Genomic DNA, 16,511 nt, shown 5'->3' with positions numbered 1-16,511 from the left:
GCACTGTATACCACTAAAGGGGTTTGTGACTTTGTGCAATTCCTATGAGATAATGAAAATGTCCTCCAGCTCAAAACCCACCATGATCATCCATATAATTTGTATCGAAAACTGGCAGTAAGTGCACATTACATCTCTAAGGCTATGTGTCCACGGTAGAATGTACCTGCGGATTTTTCTGCCTGAAAATCCACGACTTTCGCGGCAAATCCGCACCCGCGGATTTGCCGCGGATTTTGATGCGGATTTTTTTTTCCCCATTCAAAACCAAAAATCCGCACCAAATCTGCACCAAACAATTGACATGCTGCAGATTTTTCCGGATCAAAATCCGCGGCAAATCCGCAGCGGAAAAATCCGCAGCATGGACACAGCATTTCCAAAATGCCATTGAAATGGCTTGGAAGTGCCGCTGCTGCAGATTTTCGGGAAATCCGCGGCAAATCCGCGGCAAAATCCGCGCAAAATCCGCAGCGTGGGCACATAGCCTAAAACAAAAATCCAGGTGATTTACAGCAGTTTGGTAAGAACATACATTTATGCATTTTTCATTCTAATATAATGTGTTTTTGCCTTGTTTCCGTCGAAAAAAAACTTGCCAAAAAATCCACAAAAATAACAATAAAAAATTGTGACAAAACCGGAAAAAAAAGCACTAAAGAATTGGATAGATGTTTTTTTTATCATTCATTGAAAATACTCGAAAAAAAAAATCCGACGTGGACAATCGGCAAATGTAAGAGCAAGCAGATACGAGGAGGTATTTTTTATTTTTAACATGGATTTTGACACAGAATCTGAGCAAAAGAAGCATTAAAAGAAGTTCATGTGCCACTCCCAAGTTTTTTGGTGAATTTCTTTTATGTGCTTTTTTTTTTTTTCAATGGGGCATTTTTTTTTACTGCAGTAGTCAAGTTTGGAGCAGTTTGTCTAGCAAAGATGGATAATATTTTCCTATTGCAATAAATTGGAAAATTCAAAGAGTAAAGTGTTTTTCATTTGAACTTTGGTACAAATTCCGCTCCAAAATTCGTGTGAGACCCGCAACACACATCCGTTTTTTTTGTACATGTGCGGTACGTATTTGCACGTACCGGAGACACGTACACACAGAGACCCATGTTATTCAATGGTAGATGGTACACACACGTAAAATCACACGCAACGTGTGTCCGTGTGGTAAGTAAGTGTGTGCGCTTTTCTGCACGGATGACATGTCCGTTTTTGGCCGGCAGCACGCAGACACGGACCCGCTATAGTCTATGGGTCCGTGCCTGCACGTACCGCACACGGAGTATGTCCGTGTTCAGCACGTTTCGTGCGTGTGCGTTTTCACACTAGCGATCTTATTTTTATTTTTTTTTAAATTAAATTCAGTGTACTTACCTTTTTTTCTGCTGTTCTCAGTCATTACTTACATTGGCGCTCGGTTTTTTTTCTTCCCCCGGCTCATACCGCTCCCCGATCACCAGCGCGGCGAGGAACAGCTGTGCAGAGAATACGCGGCAACAATTACTTTGAATATGCCGGCCGCTCATTAATCAATCTCGTATTCCCTGCTTTCCCCACCCACAGATGCCTGTGATTGGTTGCAGTCAGACACGCCCCCCACGCTGAGTGACAGGTGTCTCACTGCACCCAATCACAGCAGCCGGTGGGCGTGTCTATACTGTGCAGTAAAATAAATAAATAAATAATTAAAAAAAAACGGCGTGCGGTCCCCCCAATTTTAATACCAGCCAGATAAAGCCATACAGCTGAAGGCTGGTATTCTCAGGATGGGGAGCCCCACGTTTTGGGGAGCCCCCCAGCCTAACAATATCAGTCAGCAGCCGCCCAGAATTGCCGCATACATTATATGCGACAGTTCTGGGACAGTACCCGGCTCTTCCCGATTTGCCCTGGTGCATTGGCATTCGGGTTAATAAGCAGTTTTTGGCAGCCCATAGCTGCCATGCCAATAAGTCCTAGATTAATCATGTCAGGCGTCTCCCCGAGATACCTTCCATGATTAATCTGTAAATTACAGTAAATAAACACACACACCCGAACAATCCTTTATTAGAAAAACAACACTAACAAATTGCCTTGTTCACCAATTTTATAAGCCCGAAAAAAACCTTCCATGTCCGGCGTAATCCAGGATGGTCCAGCGTCACATCCAGCTCTGTTGCATGAAGGTGACCGGAGCTGCAGAAGACACCACCGCTCCTTTCAGCTCCACGCAGCTAATGAAGGGAATAGCGCGATCAGCTGTATTCAGCGTTGGCCACGAGTAACCTCAGTGACAGCTCAGCTGATCGCGCTATTCCCTTTATTAGCTGCGTGGAGCTGACAGGAGCGGCGGTGTCTTCTGCAGCTCCGGTCACCTTCATGCAGCACAGCTGGAAGCGACGCTGGACCATCCTGGATTACGCCGGACATAGAGGGCTTTTTCGGGCTTATTAAATTGGTGAACAAGGCAATTTGTTAGTGTTTTTTTTTCTAATAAAGGATTGTTCGGGTGTGTGTGTTTATTTACTGTAATTTACAGATCAATCATGGAAGGAATCTCGGGGAGACGCCTGACATGATTAATCTAGGATTTAGTGGCAGCTATGGGCTGCCATTAACTCCTTATTACCCCGATTTGCCAACGCACCAGGGCAAATCGAGAAGAGCCGGGTACAGTCCCAGAACTGTCGCATATAATGTATGCGGCAATTCTGGGCGGCTGCTGACTGATATTGTTAGGCTGGGAGGCTCCCCATAACGTGGAGCTCCCCATCCTGAGAATACCAGCCTTCAGCCGTATGGCTTTATCTGGCTGGTATTAAAATTGGGGGGAACCGCACGCCGTTTTTTTTAATTATTTATTTATTTTACTGCACAGTATAGACACGCCCACCGGCTGCTGTGATTGGGTGCAGTGAGACAGCTGTCACTCAGCGTGGGGGGCGTGTCTGACTGCAACCAATCACAGGCGTCTGTGGGTGGAGAAAGCAGGGAATACGAGATTGATTAATGAGCGGCCGGCATATTCAAAGTAATTGTTGCCGCGTATTCTCTGCACAGCTGTTCCTCGCCGCGCTGGTGATCGGGGAGCGGTAAGTATGAGAGAGGGCTGCTCACTTCAGTCACTCGGGGGATTAGCGGTCACTGGTGAATCCTTCACAGGTGACCGCTAATCAGTACGCGGCACACAGACAGAGCCGCGGCATGACAATGAATTCGGGTGAAGTTCACCCGAGTTCATTCTCATCGCGCAACTCTGTCTGCTGTCAGCCGACATGTATCAACGACATTGTGCAACACACAAACGGACATTCCACACGGACATTCCACGTACACATACACGGGCATTTTACACACAAACACGGACATTTTACACGTACACACGGCTCGCATACGCCATCACACGGATGCCATACGTACCGGAGAAACGCCCCAAAAAAACGGAACACGGACCCGAAAAACGGACCGTGTCACACGGACGTTTTTTATGCGGAAGTGTGTTTTAGGCCTGAATAGGAGGCATGTAATATCAATCAATGAATTTGCAACCTCCTGCAGTTGTCACAGTAATAAGATCTGTAGATTCTGTACGTCACATTGAGCCCAATTGTTAGATCTTCTAATGCAAAAACTTAAAGAATAATATCCTGTATATTGTCTATTTCAGGAGCCCATATGAACTGCGCCGTGTCACTAACCAACTGCGTCCTCGGAAAGCTTTCATGGAAAAAACTCCCAATTTATATGATTTCTCAAATCGCTGGAGCATTCCTGGCTGCTGTGATTGTATACTTCTTATACTATGGTAATATTAGTAGTTATATTCTTGTACATAGGGGGCAGTATTATAGTAGTTATATTCTTGTACATAGGGGGCAGTATTACATCAGTTATATTCTTGTACATAGGGGCAGTATTATATCAGTTATATTCTTGTACATAAAAGCAGTATTATAGTAGTTATATTCTTGTACATAGGAAGCAGTATTATAGTAGTTATATTCTTTTACATAGGGGCAGTATTATAGCAGTTATATTCTTGTACATAGGAGCAGTATTATAGTAGTTATATTCTTGTACATAGGGGCAGTACTATAGTAGTTATATCCTTGTACATATGGGGCAGTATTATAGTAGTTATATCCTTGTACATAGGGGGCAGTATTATAGTAGTTATATCCTTGTACATAGGGGCAGTATTATAGTAGTTATATTCTTGTACATAGGGGCAGTATTATAGTAGTTTTTTTCTTGTACATAGGAAGCAGTATTATAGTAGTTATATTCTCTTTAATAGGTTCAGTATTATAGTAGTTATATTCTTGTACATAGAAGCAGTATTATAGTAGTTATATTCTTGTACATAGGAAGCAGTATTATAATAGTTATATTCTTTTACATAGGGGCAGTATTATAGCAGTTATATTCTTGTACATAGGGGGCAGTAGTATAGCAGTTATATTCTTGTACATAGGAGCAGTATTATAGTAGTTATATTCTTGTACATAGGAGGCAGTATTATTGTAGTTATATTCTTGTACATAGGGGCAGTATTATAGTAGTTATATTCTTGTACATAGGAGGCAGTATTATTGTAGTTATATTCTTGTACATTGGAGCAGTATTATAGTAGTTATATTCTTGTACATAGGAGCAGTATTATAGTAGTTATATTCTTGTACATAGGAGGCAGTATTATTGTAGTTATATTCTTGTACATAGGGGCAGTATTATAGTAGTTATATTCTTGTACATAGGAGGCAGTATTATTGTAGTTATATTCTTGTACATTGGAGCAGTATTATAGTAGTTATATTCTTGTACATAGGGGCAGTATTATAGTAGTTATATTCTTGTACATAGGAGGCAGTATTATTGTAGTTATATTCTTGTACATAGGAGGTAGTTTTATAGTAGTTACATTCTTGTACATAGGGGGCAGTATAATAGTAGTTATAGTCTTGTACATAGGGGGCAGTATTATAGTAGTTATATTCTTGTACATAGGGGGCAGTATTATAGTAGTTATATTCTTGTACATAGGGGGCAGTATTATAGTAGTTACATTCTTGTACATAGGAGCAGTATGATAGTAGTTATATTCTTGTACATAGGGGCAGTATTATAGTAGTTATATTCTTGTACATAGGGGCCAGTATTATAGTAGTTACATTCTTGTACATAGGAGCAGTATTATAGTAGTTATATTCTTGTACATAGGGGCAGTATTATAGTAGTTACATTCTTGTACATAGGAGCAGTATGATAGTAGTTATATTCCTGCACATAGGGGGCAGTATTATAGTAGTTATATTCTTGTACATAGGGGCAGTATTATAGTGTTAATTTTGTACATCGATATTTGACCAAAATGCTATTCTCTTCTGACAGAGGCTCTGTATGAGTACTGCAAAGGAAACTTCACTGTGTCAGGTCCTCTGGAAACGGCCAGTATATTTGCCACCTACCCACAGCCGTACCTTTCCATAGGGGGTGGCTTTCTGGATCAGGTGAGTAAATAACCCATTAGTTAATCATATTGGCTACATTTGTTTTATGCAGATAGATACTATTGATGACAATATCTGATATGTTTATGTGATGTGTAATTTATTGTAATACTAGAAAGACAAAAACTACCAAACAAATCTGAAATGCCTCTGCCTATACAGTGTGTGTCTACTGATATTTGATGCTCCAGTCCCTTGTTTCTGGGAGTTTTCTGTGTTTTGCACCCTTTATCTTATGTTACTGTTGCATTATTGCAGGTGATTGGCACTGGAGCCTTGCTGTTATGTATCCTGGCTATAAATGATAAAAAAAACAATGGCGCTCTGGATGGAACACAAGCCGTGGTTGTCGGCCTCCTGGTTACAGTTATTGGGATGTCGATGGGCATGAATTCGGGATATGCCATTAATCCTGCCAGGGATTTGGGGCCACGTCTCTTCACTGCGGCTGCTGGATGGGGAGTGGAAGTTTTCAGGTAAAGACCGATCATAGCAGAGGTGAAATTATCATTGAGCTGTTTATTGTGTGCAGTGTGAAAACCCAGTTAGGATCATGCTGTGTATGCGAGAAACTGTGACAAAAGTCTTACAGTGGACTTGTCACCAGGTCAAAAATGATTCCTGCTACTCCCCTGATTACTACTTTCTTTTTTATAAATCTGCCATACAATTCAAGAGTCTTTATCAAGAGATGTTGCTCACAGGGTTATAATGCAGAACAAACTAAAGACACGCCCCTAAGGATCCTGGCAGACACGCCCCTGAGGATCCTGTGAGACACGCCCCTGAGGACTCTGTGACCCACACCCCATTGCAAAGATCATAAAAATTAGCCTAAATAAAATGGATTACAGATCTGCAACCATATGATGAAATTAAAATGAACAAAAAACAAAATACCTCGGGGAGCTGCGAGAATAAAATAAGAGCAATACTAGCAACTATTTAAAGAGGACCATCCACCAGGATTTTCCTATATGAGGTAAGGGCAGTAAGATGCTGTAGAAAGATCAGATGCTTGGTTAATTAAATACCTTTAATCAAAGTTGCAGAAATGCACTGCACTTTGATTGACAGGTGCAACGGGTGTGGGCCTTTGTGGGTCTGGTCCTTGCTGTTCATTCCTCCTCCAGTGTCCTCCAGGCTTGCCCCTTTTTCTTTTTTTGAATATTGTGCCGGGCCGCCATTGCTGTTGTTGGCGGCGCATTAAAATTGTGTCACAGTCCGCGCATGCACACACTGCGATCTCTGGCGCCATTTTATTAAAAACACTACAGTGAAGACAGAGAGGCATCAGCATGTGCACAGAAATTTTTATTTTTCCACATCTGCGCACGATTGAGCCTTGAGTATCAGAGTTTGAAAATGCTGGAGTTTCCCAGTGACTTCCATTATACTCGGTACTCAAGTTGCGTCAGAGCACCCCGATGCTCGATTGAATAATAAGCAGAGGAGAGCATGCTCGCCCATCATCAGGTATCAGCTGTTGGACCTGCAGATCAGATAACTTTATAATACTGGAATCCTTGATGTTCCCGCCGCGTTTTGGCTTTTTAATGGGTCTGACATTGACTCTTATGGTAGTTACCTATTGATTGCAATAGAACAGTTTGCTTCCTCCTGGACAATAGCTAATTTGCATAATTTCTTCTTATAAGGCATTGTCTGTAAGATGTGCTGCACCAGCTTGATATCTGCAAGGAGTTTCAGACCCTTGCAGCCTTACACAGCCGCCTGCTCCCGATCAATGGCCCCTCTTCCTGCGGACCTCCTTAACGGAGAAGGACATCACCGCCCCCATTAGTCCTCTTTCACACATCAGTTTTTTGTCAGCAGTCACAATCTGTTGGGTCGACGGATCAACGGATCCGTCGCAGATTATGGAGAAACTGATGCGAAGGATCCGTTTTTAGACGGATCCGACTAGCGGATCCGGCAAAAAAAATGGCTCTGTCGCATCAGGTTGTTCATCCATTCCTTCCGTTTTTCGACGGATCCGTTTTTTAAAAACGCCCAATGGGAGGCTCCCAAACGTTATTGGCTACTGGAAACCTATATATACATAGTTTTTACACCCCATCTTTGACAGGTTGTAGAGCAAGTGGCAAAAATGGAAGATCAAACACTTCTGTATTGCATTTTAACCAAAATAACCACAGACATAACCCAAAAATTTAAAGTTACCTTGGTAAAATAATACTACTGATGCCAAGGATTTGGAACAATTTTAATATTTTTTTTTAACTCACATTTTTTTTCTCTCAACAAAGTAGAAGCTAAGCAGCTCTTTATTGAAATACTAGGACAGTAATGAATGAAAAAAAATTGCTTCCTGGACACTTCCTCTGGCTGGCCTGCTTGCTGGGCTCTCGCTGGCTGGGCTCACGCTGGCTTGCTTGCTGGGCTCTCGCTGGCTGGGCTCACGCTGGCTGGCTTGCTGGCTAGGCTCTCGCTGGCTGGGCTCCCGCTGGCTGGGCTCCCGCTGGCTGGGCTCACGCTGGCTGGGCTCACGCTGGCTGGGCTCCCGCTGGCTGGGCTCACGCTGGCTGGACTCATGCTGGCTGGGCTCACGCTGGCTGGGCTCACGCTGGCTGGGCTCACGCTGGCTAGGCTCACGCTGGCTGGACTCACGCTGGCTGGGCTCACGCTGGCTGGGCTCACGCTGGCTGGGCTCACGCTGGCTGGGCTCACGCTGGCTAGGCTCACGCTGGCTGGACTCATGCTGGCTGGGCTCCCGCTGGCTGGGCTATCGCTGGTTGGGCTCTCGCTGGCTGGACTCCCGATGGCTGGACTCCCGCTGGCTGGCTTGCTCACTGGGACATTGATGAGTGAAGCCGTACCTGGCAGGTTTATATACCTTTCCTAATTGGGGTCTGGCTGGCTAATTTGATACTAAATGATAAATTGGAGCATTCTCAGTTAAAAAAAAAACGGAATCCGTCGCCGGATTCTGTCATTTGACGGATTACGACGGATCCTGCCCCCATAGGCTTACATTCTACCAAACGACGGATGGCGACGAATCCTTCGCTGTCTGATTTTTCGAGGTACACAAAAAAAACGTTACTTTGTCCGTTGTCTCCGTCCGCCGGACAAACAATTTTTGATGGATCCGTCGAATGACAGATGAAACGTGAGGCCATCCGTCGCAATGTGTCGCTAATACGAGTTGATGAGAAAAAAACGAATCCAGCGGCATCAGTCGCCGGATCCGTTTTTTTTCCAATATTCGACGGATTGTGACTGACGGCAAAAAACTGATGTTTGAAAGGGGCCTTACAGTATACCATTTCTCTAGTACAATATATATATATATATAAAAATATATATGTATATAATTCTTTATAGTTACATAAGAACGCTCTGACATTGCGATAACACCTCCTCTTAGTAAATCATGACTTTGCATTGTGTTTATTGGGTCGTTAATAACAATCACCAGAGTCCTCGCCCTGACAGATATTACACAGCAGCCGCACAGCCGCAGGATAAGGAGCCCTGGTGCCCTCAGCATGCCTGCTCCATGAATTCGTGGTCACGCCTGTGTTATCACACATGTGCGATTAGTCTCTGCCAACTAAATATTGTGTTTCCATTTACTAGAGAAGGGTTGACATAGGTTTACTTTAAGGTGCTGTGATCACATCTCATACGATCCTCCGTGAAATCCGCCTGAGATAAGTAGTGTCTGATAGGATAGGCGTAGGCACAGAGATATCACTGTGGAGGGAGAAAACATTCACGGAAAGGAGCCGTCAGGCCACTAATATCATGGTGATGTCTCCAAATGTGTGGGTCAGTCAAATAGAGCGGTAGGAGAACACCTAAAGTGGAAAATCCACATATTTTTGGGGATTTTCAGAGGGTACAAAGTTTCCCCTCACTGGCTGAGATCCACACTCATCTCCTGCTTTGGACAGACAGCCGAATATACGCTTCTCTTGGCCTTGATTGGTTGTTCAAAACTCTAAGTGGTACTTTGCACACTACGACATCGCAGGTCCGATGTTGGTGTGGTCAAATTGAAAATGACGTACTTCTGGCATCGCATGCGACATCGTAGTGTGTAAAGGCTCGATGATACGATTAACGAGCGCAAAAGCGTCGTAATCGTATCATCGGTGTAGCGTCGGCGTAATCCATGATTACGCTGACGCGATGGTCTGATGTTGTTCCTCGTTCCTGCGGCAGCACAGATCGCTGTGTGTGAAGCCGCAGGAGCGAGGAACATCTCCTACCGGCGTCACTGCGGCTTCCGTAGGATATGCGGAAGGAAGGAGGTGGGCGGGATGTTTACGTCCCGCTCATCTCCGCCCCTCCGCTCCTATTGGCCGCCTGCCGTGTGACGTCGCAGTGACGCCATACGACCCGCCCCCTTAATAAGGAGGCGGGTCGCCGGCCAGAGCGACGGTCGCAGGACAGGTGAGTCCATGTGAAGCTGCTGTAGTGATAATGTTCGCTATGGCAGTTATCACAAGGATATCGCAGCTGCGACGGGGGCGGGGACTATCGCGCTCGGCATCGCAGCATCGGCCTGCGATGCCGCAGCGTGCAAAGTGCCCCTAATAGAGGTTAATGGCAATAGATAAGCATGTACCATATTTGCAGTTCTCCATTGACAGGAGATAGGGACCACCTGTCACTGAGGTGAGACCTTCAGATGCAGCAGACATTTGTGATACACCATACGTGTCTAAGAATACCCAGTAAAGCTGTTGTCCCCTGCATCCTGTTCTTATATTTTTATGACCCCGTCAATCACAAAGGTCTTACACAATATAGACATCGTCAGGGGTATATTTTTTTTTTAAAGGGATTGTCCAGTATTTTAATATTGATGGACTATCCTTTACATAGTTCATCAACAGCAGATTGGTGGGGGTGCAAAACCCAACACCCCTGAAGAATCAGCTGCCGGTTGGATGTGCTCAGTTGCGGAGCTGCACAGCACAGCTTTGTTATCTGTACAGTGGCCATGAATGGGTATTGCACATCCACATGTGTGCAGTACCCCTGGATGCGGACACTATACATACAGTTGATGGGGCTGAACAGGTCCCCAAGTGATCACATCTGATGTCCGCCACTGAATCCAGAAACAACTGAAAGACGGTAGTATCGGATGTCACTCTCCCACCGATCTGGTATTTATGACCCAACCTATTGATGACCCATCAAAATTAAGGGGAACCTGTCACCAGGTTTATAATGTATGGTCAGAACCTTTAAGCCCTGTGTTACATCATACTAGTGTTGAGATGAGACTATAAAGGGTCTCTTAAGGTCTAATTGCCGATTTCAAATTATCTAGAATGTCGTGTGTGCACGCGAGGGAAATAATAATTGATTAGATCAATTACGAATCTCTCTCTCTTACGACTGGCGCAAACAACTCAATTCTTTATTTCCAGACAAAGCCTTTTTAGGATTAGGAAGTAAGGGGTGTAGACAAAAGTATAGTCCAATCAAGTAGTGCCGGACGGTCTCAGGACGTATAGGAATTTGCATAGTCTCTGCTGGATTGGTCAGTCTAAACTCCATCTGTCTTCCATATGGTATTCATTAGCTGGGCGTTGGACAGGATGCAGCAGACATCTTTAAGTTACATGTGCTGGTATATTGTATTAAAGGGAACCAATCATCAGGATTTTGGTGTATAAGCTGCAGCCAGTGCAGTACTGGCACTATCAGGCACAGTGTGTGCATACCATCAGGGGGCAGCTCGGGTGTTTAGGCAGTGAAATTCATCTTTATAAAGTTTGAAATTTCGTGCACTTTTTGATTGACGTGTGCACCTCTGCTGCTAATGTCCGGGCGGGTTATGCAGGAGTTCCCCGCCCCCCCGCGCCGCCTGTTCCTCCCTCTCTCCTGATGTCCGGGCGGGTTATGCACGTGTTCCCCGCCCCCCCGCGCCGCCTGTTCCTCCCTCCCTCCCTCTGGCTGTATGTAAATATCTAATCTTCAGAAACATGGCGCCGGAGCGGGCCTTTGCGCATAGCGCTTATCTCCGGCGCCATGTTTCTGAAGCCCCCGCATTACACAACTTGGTGTCTGAGAGGGCGGCGCCACAGCGATGTCACACCGGCTGGTGTGTTGGCCCGGTGTCCTGGGGCGGCACGATACAGGAGCAGCAGGTAATCGCGTCCTCCGATCACCTGTTCTGCAGTCCTGTTGTGATCGCGCTCGCTCCTGCGGTCACAACGGGATCTGAAGGAGCGAGGGCGCATGCGCCGCCCTCTAACACCAAGCTGTGTGATGCGGGCTTCAGAAACATGGCGCCGGAGATAAGGGCTATGCGCAAAGGCCCACTCCGGCGCCATGTTTCTGAAGATTAGATATTTACATACAGCCAGAGTGAGGGAGGGAGGAACAGGCGGCGCGGGGGGGCGGGGAACACGTGCATAACCCGCCCGGACATCAGGAGAGAGGGAGGAACAGGCTGGTGGGGGGGCGGGGAACTCCTGCATAACCCGCCCGGACATCAGGAGAGAGGGAGGAACAGGCTGGTGGGGGGGCGGGGAACTCCTGCATAACCCGCCCGGACATTATCTGCAGAGGTGCACACGTCAATCAAAAAGTGCACGAAATTTCAAACTTTATAAAGATGAATTTCACTGCCTAAACACCCGAGCTGCCCCCTGATGGTATGTACACACTGTGCATGATAGTGCCAGTACTGCACTGGCTGCAGCTTATACACGAAAATCCTGATGATTGGTTCCCTTTAAGGAAAATCACTGAATATGATATATATGTGTTAGTAAGAAACAAAAGCATTCATAAATATGTGTGTTAGGTTACATCAATCTAAACTACATACCTAAGTCTATGGAATGGCTGAATTAAGTATTTTTGGTTACTCAATTCTTATCCTCAACACTAGTATGCTGTGTATACATCCCCAATCTGTTCTGCACAGCTCAGAAAAGACCTTTTAATATACTCCCAGATAGCGTGGTCCGGATTGATGGGCATCGCTGGTCTTGATTTGGCACCTCCTCTCTTCTTAACATCACCATCCTCCTTCCCAGCTCTGTGTGGATGCTCCTGCACAGGCGCACTTCTGTCTGCCCTGCCGAGGTACGATAAAAGTACTGCAGTGCACATGCGGCGGATTTACCTGAGGGTCATCGGTGCTCTTTGGCCTTTCTCGGCGCATGCGCACTACAATACTTTGCTCTGGTCTTGACAGGGGAGAGAGAAGTGCGCCTGCACAGGAACTAAGTCTCTCTTATCACGATAAGAGAGACTTAGTGGATGACGTAGGACGAGTCAACCACACAAAGAAGGGAAGGAGAACGGCGATCGAAAAAAGAGAGGAGGCGCCGCATCAAGACCGGGGACGCCCATCGGACAGGACCGCGCTATCTGTGAGTATAATAAAAGGTCTTTTTATGTGCTGCATATGGCATTTGGAACATACGTAGCCTACTATAATGTTGCAAAAGAGGACTTAAGGTAATGGCCATACATTAGATGGGGAAAACCTGCTGACAGGTTGTCAATTACTTTAAAGGGAACCTTTTTAAATAAATGCAAAAAAAAAATTGCATTTCGGTTTCTTTGAAAACTAGTTAGCACCATTTGGCTCTTTGATTCCTTTCACATTGCTCTCTACAGAATGAGTTAACTGAATATCTTTCAGCGAGTTCGTTATGACAGAGAATTTGTAACTCTTTCATTTGTGTTTTACTTTGAGACCAAAACACATACATTTTATAAAAAAAAATACATTGTTCTCCATATTCATTAAAAGCAGGTTAGGGCTCATTCAGACATGTTTTTCATGTACCAGTAAAATCTGTGTTTGTCACCTATAGAACTCATACCCATTATAGTCTATGGGGCTGCTCAGAGTTCTGTGTATTATTGCAGACAGAATTATCCAAACAAAATCAAGGCAATGTCTGATTTTTACCTGAGTATCAGATCAAACTCTCCATTAGAAGGCAATGTATACATGGAAAAAATTGGACAGCACTATGATGCCATTCTGGCTTACATCCATAGACTCTGTCACAAGCCCTGTGTCAGTCTGACAAGATAAACTTTAAGACAATTTTCACATTCCCGGTGTCATACGGCATTTTGCAGAAACTTCGGTGTCATGGCGGTGTCGGGCTCTGTTCACATTGCAGATTCTGACACGCTACCAGATGGTTTCCCTGGTGTCTGGGATCAACTCAGGCAGACTCAGGCATCAACCTCCTGTATACTGATTCACAGGCAGGCTAGCAAGTGTTAATATCTGCTAGTCTGCCTGCTCCTTTAATCACATGTTGTGGGGAGCCTATCACATCTGCTTCCCTCCTATTTATGTTGGTGGAATCCTTCTACTCATGCCAGCTATCGTTAATTCTATGTTGGTCTGTGAAGTGAGGTGTCCTAGACTCTCTGGGGTGAAAGTTGTGCTTAAGTTGTGCCTATTACTTGGCGCGATTGTGGAGTTACCTCTGTTGTTTTGTAATTCCCTCCTGCTCATCTTTTTCCTCCTTAATCTCTTATTGTCTTTTTCGTTTGTGTGTGCATGTTGTGTGACAAGAGTTTTGGTTTTTCTCTTGTCTATCTTAATCTGTGGTTTTCAACACACTCCTATCCCGTCCCTCCTTGGGGGCAATGGGAATCATATCAGGATTCCGGAGAAGGGCGAGGAAGGAGGCTCTGGTCTCTCCACCATCAAGAGTATTCCTGATATTAGGGATAGCATAGGGTCTCCTAGCTTGAGGGACAGGTTCGGAGCCCCACTTCCTCGCTATCCCAAAGTCATTGTGGCACCCTGCCAGCAAGCAGAAATGTTAGAATGGTGAGAAAATGAAATAGAAACTACATTAGAAAGTTGTAGAACTTTCCAAAATACAATGATCCAGGGTGATGAAGAATGTAATAATATAATGCTTGTCATTTCTTCCAGGGCTGGGAATTACTGGTGCTGGGTGCCAATTGTAGCCCCTATGGTGGGTGGCCTCACTGGTGCCTTCCTGTACAAGCTGCTAGTGGGGCTCCATCACCAGCCGAAAGTGGAGGAGAAGAAGTTAAGCGAGATGGAGAAGGGGAATTCAGAGATGGCGACCTATGACTATATGTGACCCCCCCCCCCATCCTGACTACAGGACATTACTACTGCACCTATGTGTCATATTGTACAGGACCGCTACCATAATACTCCCTGTCTCAGTGTACATACAATGTATATACAGTATATCAGAAAAGTGAGTACACCCTCCAATTTTGTAACTATTTCTTTATACTGTATCTTTTCATGGGACAGCACTGAAGATCTGACACTTTTATGCAATGTACAGTGTCAGTGTGCAGCTTGTATAACAGTGTAAATTTATTGCCCTCTAAATAACACAACACACAGCCATTAATGTCTAAACCTCTGCAACAAAAGTGAGTACACCCCTAAGTGAAAATGGTCAAATTGTCCCCTATTACCCCCCTTGCCCCCGGTGTCATGTGACTTATTAGTGTTACAAGGTCTCAGGTGTGAATGGGGAGCAGGGGTGTTACATTCAGTGTTATCTCTCACACACTCTCTCATACTGGTCACTGGAAGTTCATTATGGCTCCTCATCGCAAAAGATTCTCTGAGGATCGGAAACAAAGAATGGCTGCTCTACATAACGATGGTCGAGGCTATGAGAAGATTGCCAGCACCCTGAAACAGAGCTTCAGTATGGTGGATAAGACCATAAAGAGGTTTAACAAGACAGGTTCCACTCAGAACAAGCCTCACGATGGTCAACCAAAGACGTTGAGTGCATGTGCTCAGCGTCATATCCAGAGGTTGTGTTTTCAAAGTATATAAATGAGTGTTGCCAGCATTGCTGCAGAGGTTACAGGAATGGGGGTCCGCCTGTCAGTGCTGAGACCATATGCTGCCCACTGCATCACATTGGTAAACATGACTGTCATCCAAGAACGAAGCCTCTTCTAAAGATTATGCACAAGAAAGCCGCAAACAATTTTCTTAGTTCAAGCAGACTAAGGACATGGATTACTGGAACCATGTCCTGTGGTCTGATGAGACCAAGATAAACTTTTTTGGTTCAGCTGGTGTCAAGAGTGTGGGGCGGCAATCAGGTGAGGAGCACAATGACAAGTGTGTCCTGCCTACAGTCAGGCATAGTGGTGGGAGGCTCATGGTTTGGGGCTGTATGAGTGCTGCCGGCTGTGGTGAGCTACAGCTCATTGAGGGAACCATGAATGCCAACATGTACGGTGTCATAATGAAGCATAATGAAGCAGAGCATAATCCCCAACATGATAATGACCCCAAACACACCTCCATTGCCTTGCTAAAGAAACTGAGGGTAAAGATGCTGGACTGGCCAAGCGTCTCCAGACCTAAACCCTATTGAGCATCTATGGGGTCTCCTCAAATGGAACGTGGAGCTGCACAAAGTCTTTAACATCCCCTAGCTCCGTGATATCGTCATGGAGGATGAAAGAGGATCCAGCGGTTCCCGTGAAGCGCTAGCGACCTCCATGGCCAAGAGAGGTAAGGCAGTGCCTGAATATAATGGTGGCCACACAAAATATTGACATTGGGCACAATTTGGCCATTTTTATTTTTAAGTACTCACTTTTTAGACATTAATGGCTGTGTATTGAGTTATTTAGAGGGCACCAAATCTACCCTGGTATACAAGCTGCACACTGACACTGCACATTGTATCACACGGTCAGATCTTCAGTGTTGTCTCATGAGAAGATATAATAAAATATTTACAAAAATGTGAGGGGTCTCATCCTTATTTATGATTAATTTAAACACTGTACATTAAAACTGCATTTCTCTAGAAAATTCACAGCAAATGTCTAACTTATTCCTCTTTCCATGTAAAGCAAGGTGACGAGCAGTAGCTTGGCCTCGCTGCTTCTTGGAGCGCTGTCACCCAGCTGGCCCAGAACGAGAAATAATACATGGCCTAATTTTTGGCTAATGCTACTCTCTTTGTAGCATTTGCTTTAGGCTATGTGCGCACTAGGCCGTTTTACCCG

General features: G+C 44.9%; 1 protein-coding gene across 1 annotated transcript in view; it reads left to right on the top strand.

Moving 5' to 3' along the window:
• LOC142302066 (aquaporin-7-like) overlaps window positions 1-16,132 on the top strand; it is a 58,111-nt gene extending 41,979 nt beyond the window's left edge. Inside the window, exons 3-6 of the mRNA XM_075343147.1 lie at window positions 3,662-3,799; window positions 5,386-5,504; window positions 5,763-5,980; window positions 14,416-16,132. Of these exons, the coding sequence (XP_075199262.1) occupies window positions 3,662-3,799; window positions 5,386-5,504; window positions 5,763-5,980; window positions 14,416-14,590 (650 nt within the window). The 3' untranslated portion in view covers window positions 14,591-16,132. The remainder of the gene's footprint in view (window positions 1-3,661; window positions 3,800-5,385; window positions 5,505-5,762; window positions 5,981-14,415) is intronic.
• The last annotated feature ends 379 nt before the right edge of the window (window positions 16,133-16,511 follow it).

This window comes from Anomaloglossus baeobatrachus, chromosome 1 (assembly GCF_048569485.1).
Source record: "Anomaloglossus baeobatrachus isolate aAnoBae1 chromosome 1, aAnoBae1.hap1, whole genome shotgun sequence".
In the NCBI taxonomy this organism is placed as follows: domain Eukaryota; kingdom Metazoa; phylum Chordata; class Amphibia; order Anura; family Aromobatidae; genus Anomaloglossus; species Anomaloglossus baeobatrachus.
The sequence above is the reverse complement of the archived record's forward strand: the minus strand, read 5'-3'. Positions and strand labels throughout refer to the sequence as shown.